General features: G+C 71.1%; 1 protein-coding gene across 3 annotated transcripts in view; it reads right to left on the bottom strand.

The window, feature by feature from the left end:
- The window catches only part of RET (ret proto-oncogene), a 55,138-nt gene extending 54,260 nt beyond the window's left edge, over positions 1-878 (bottom strand). For 2 of the 3 annotated variants that reach the window (XM_078077399.1, XM_078077400.1), the window contains exon 1: positions 631-878. In XM_078077399.1, coding sequence (XP_077933525.1) covers positions 631-703 — 73 coding nt within the window. In that variant the 5' untranslated portion in view covers positions 704-878. The remainder of the gene's footprint in view (positions 1-630) is intronic. The other variant, XM_078077401.1, reaches the window with a different exon arrangement.
- Positions 879-1,833: the final 955 nt, after the last annotated feature.

Genomic DNA, 1,833 nt, shown 5'->3' with positions numbered 1-1,833 from the left:
ACTCTGCCATGGCGGGCCCTCAGCCGGCTGCGCTGGGCCACTCTGAGCGGGCCCTCGAGGGCAGCCTCCCAGAAACCACGGGCTTTTGGTGTTTTAAAGACTAGGGCGGCAAAAACGCACGAGGGAAAAGCAACCTTTTATAGAAGAGCAGATCCCCTCCGCATCCCTGGGCGGGCCAGGACATCCGAGCTGGATGCACCGACGTGGAACGAGCAAAGGGAACCAGGACGGAACAATCTGCAGAGACGGAACTGCCCGCGCAAGTCGCGGGCTTTCTGGGGCTACCCCACCCGGCCGGCGCCACCCCCCCCACCTGCGCTGAAACGGCAAGATCCGTCCGGTTCGCTCCAAGACGCGGCTGCGGCGCGAGGCGCGACCAGGCTGGGACGCGCCGCTGCGGCTCAGGCCCTGGTCACCGACCCTGGCCGCCGGGCCCGCGAGCCGTTCCGGCGGGAGACCCGCCCAGCCCGGGCCTCGAGGCGCCGGGTCTGCCGCCCCACCTCGCTCCCGGCGCAGCCCGCTGCCCGCCGCCACGAGAAAGGCGTTTCCGAGCGCGTCTGCTCCGCCGCTCGGCGCCGGGCGCCAAGTTCGCCCCGGCCGCTAAGGGCGCCGGCCCCCGGCAGGACTCACCTTCGCTGAGCAGCGGCAGCAGCAGCAGCAACCGCAGCCCCGCGGCGCCGGCCGTCGCCGTCGCCTTCGCCATGGCCCGTGCGCGCCGGGGCCGCGGCAAGAGGGCTGATGGCTGGGGCTCGGGGTGTCGGCGGCGGGGTGCGGCGCTCAGCCTGGCCGCCCCATGCCCGCCCGGGGCGCGGCGGACGCGGGAGACACTGGGGGCGCAGAGCGTCGGGGCGCGGACTCCAGCTGCCCTCCGCTGCTGCGCGCCTGGGTCTGGTCGCGGGACTGAGGCGGGGCGGGCGCGGGCTGCGCCGGAGGAGCGGGCGGGGGCGGGGCGGTGAGGGGGGCGGGCCGGGGGCGGGCCGGGCGGGGCCAGGGTGCGGGCGGGGTGCGGGGGTAAGGGCGGGGCTCGGGGTACCAGCCGGGGGCGCCTGGTGCGGATCCTGCCCGGCTTGGAGAGGAGACGGGTGCTGGCACCGGGATGCCGGCCGGGCCGGGTGCGAGTAGGAGCGAGGTGAGGGACGCGGGGTGCGGGCCTGCCACCCGCAGCACCAGTTCGCGCACCTCCGCACGCCCAGCCACTCTTCCTCAGCCCGTGCGTCCGCTCCGGGTCCCTGCGCTTCGCCCTTTCCGGCCGCCCGGTGAGGGCAGGGAAACCGCGCGGGCCTGCGGGGTCTGGGCGGACTGGCTAGGGGTGCGCCCCAGCGGACCAGGAGACTAGGCGGGCGCCCAGCCTCCAGGCTCTCGGCGCGGAGCACATCCTCCGCCATTTCTCAGAGGGGGGAGACGCGGTGGGAGCGCGGCCTCTCCTGGGGCCCGAGGCGGGAGGAGGGGAAGAGCCTGGGCAAGGGAAGGGGAGCCCGAGCGCTTTCTGCGCACTCCTGGAGCGAGCCTGGCGCGTGGCTTACAATGTCCGCGGCCGCGCTGAGAGACAGGGTAAAGTCTCCTGGGGCTAGTTTATGATCCCCCTCTCTTTAGGACTGGTCTAACCAATGGGAGCAGCAAACTGGCTCAGGAGGCCTGGCACTGGCTAATGGGGTGCTTGGAGGGTGAGTGTCCTCCTTTCCCAAAAGGAAGAACTCTTAGGATGCGGACTGACTGGGTAGGAGAGCAACTAGCTGGAACCCAAAATAATGTAATTTTTGCCCAAATAAATGATGCCCATAAACACATCCAATCCTATAAAGGGGGAGACTGAGACTCTGGGCCCCTAACATG

The sequence above is a fragment of the Halichoerus grypus genome, chromosome 7 (assembly GCF_964656455.1).
Source record: "Halichoerus grypus chromosome 7, mHalGry1.hap1.1, whole genome shotgun sequence".
Classification (NCBI taxonomy): domain Eukaryota; kingdom Metazoa; phylum Chordata; class Mammalia; order Carnivora; family Phocidae; genus Halichoerus; species Halichoerus grypus.
The sequence above is the reverse complement of the archived record's forward strand: the minus strand, read 5'-3'. Positions and strand labels throughout refer to the sequence as shown.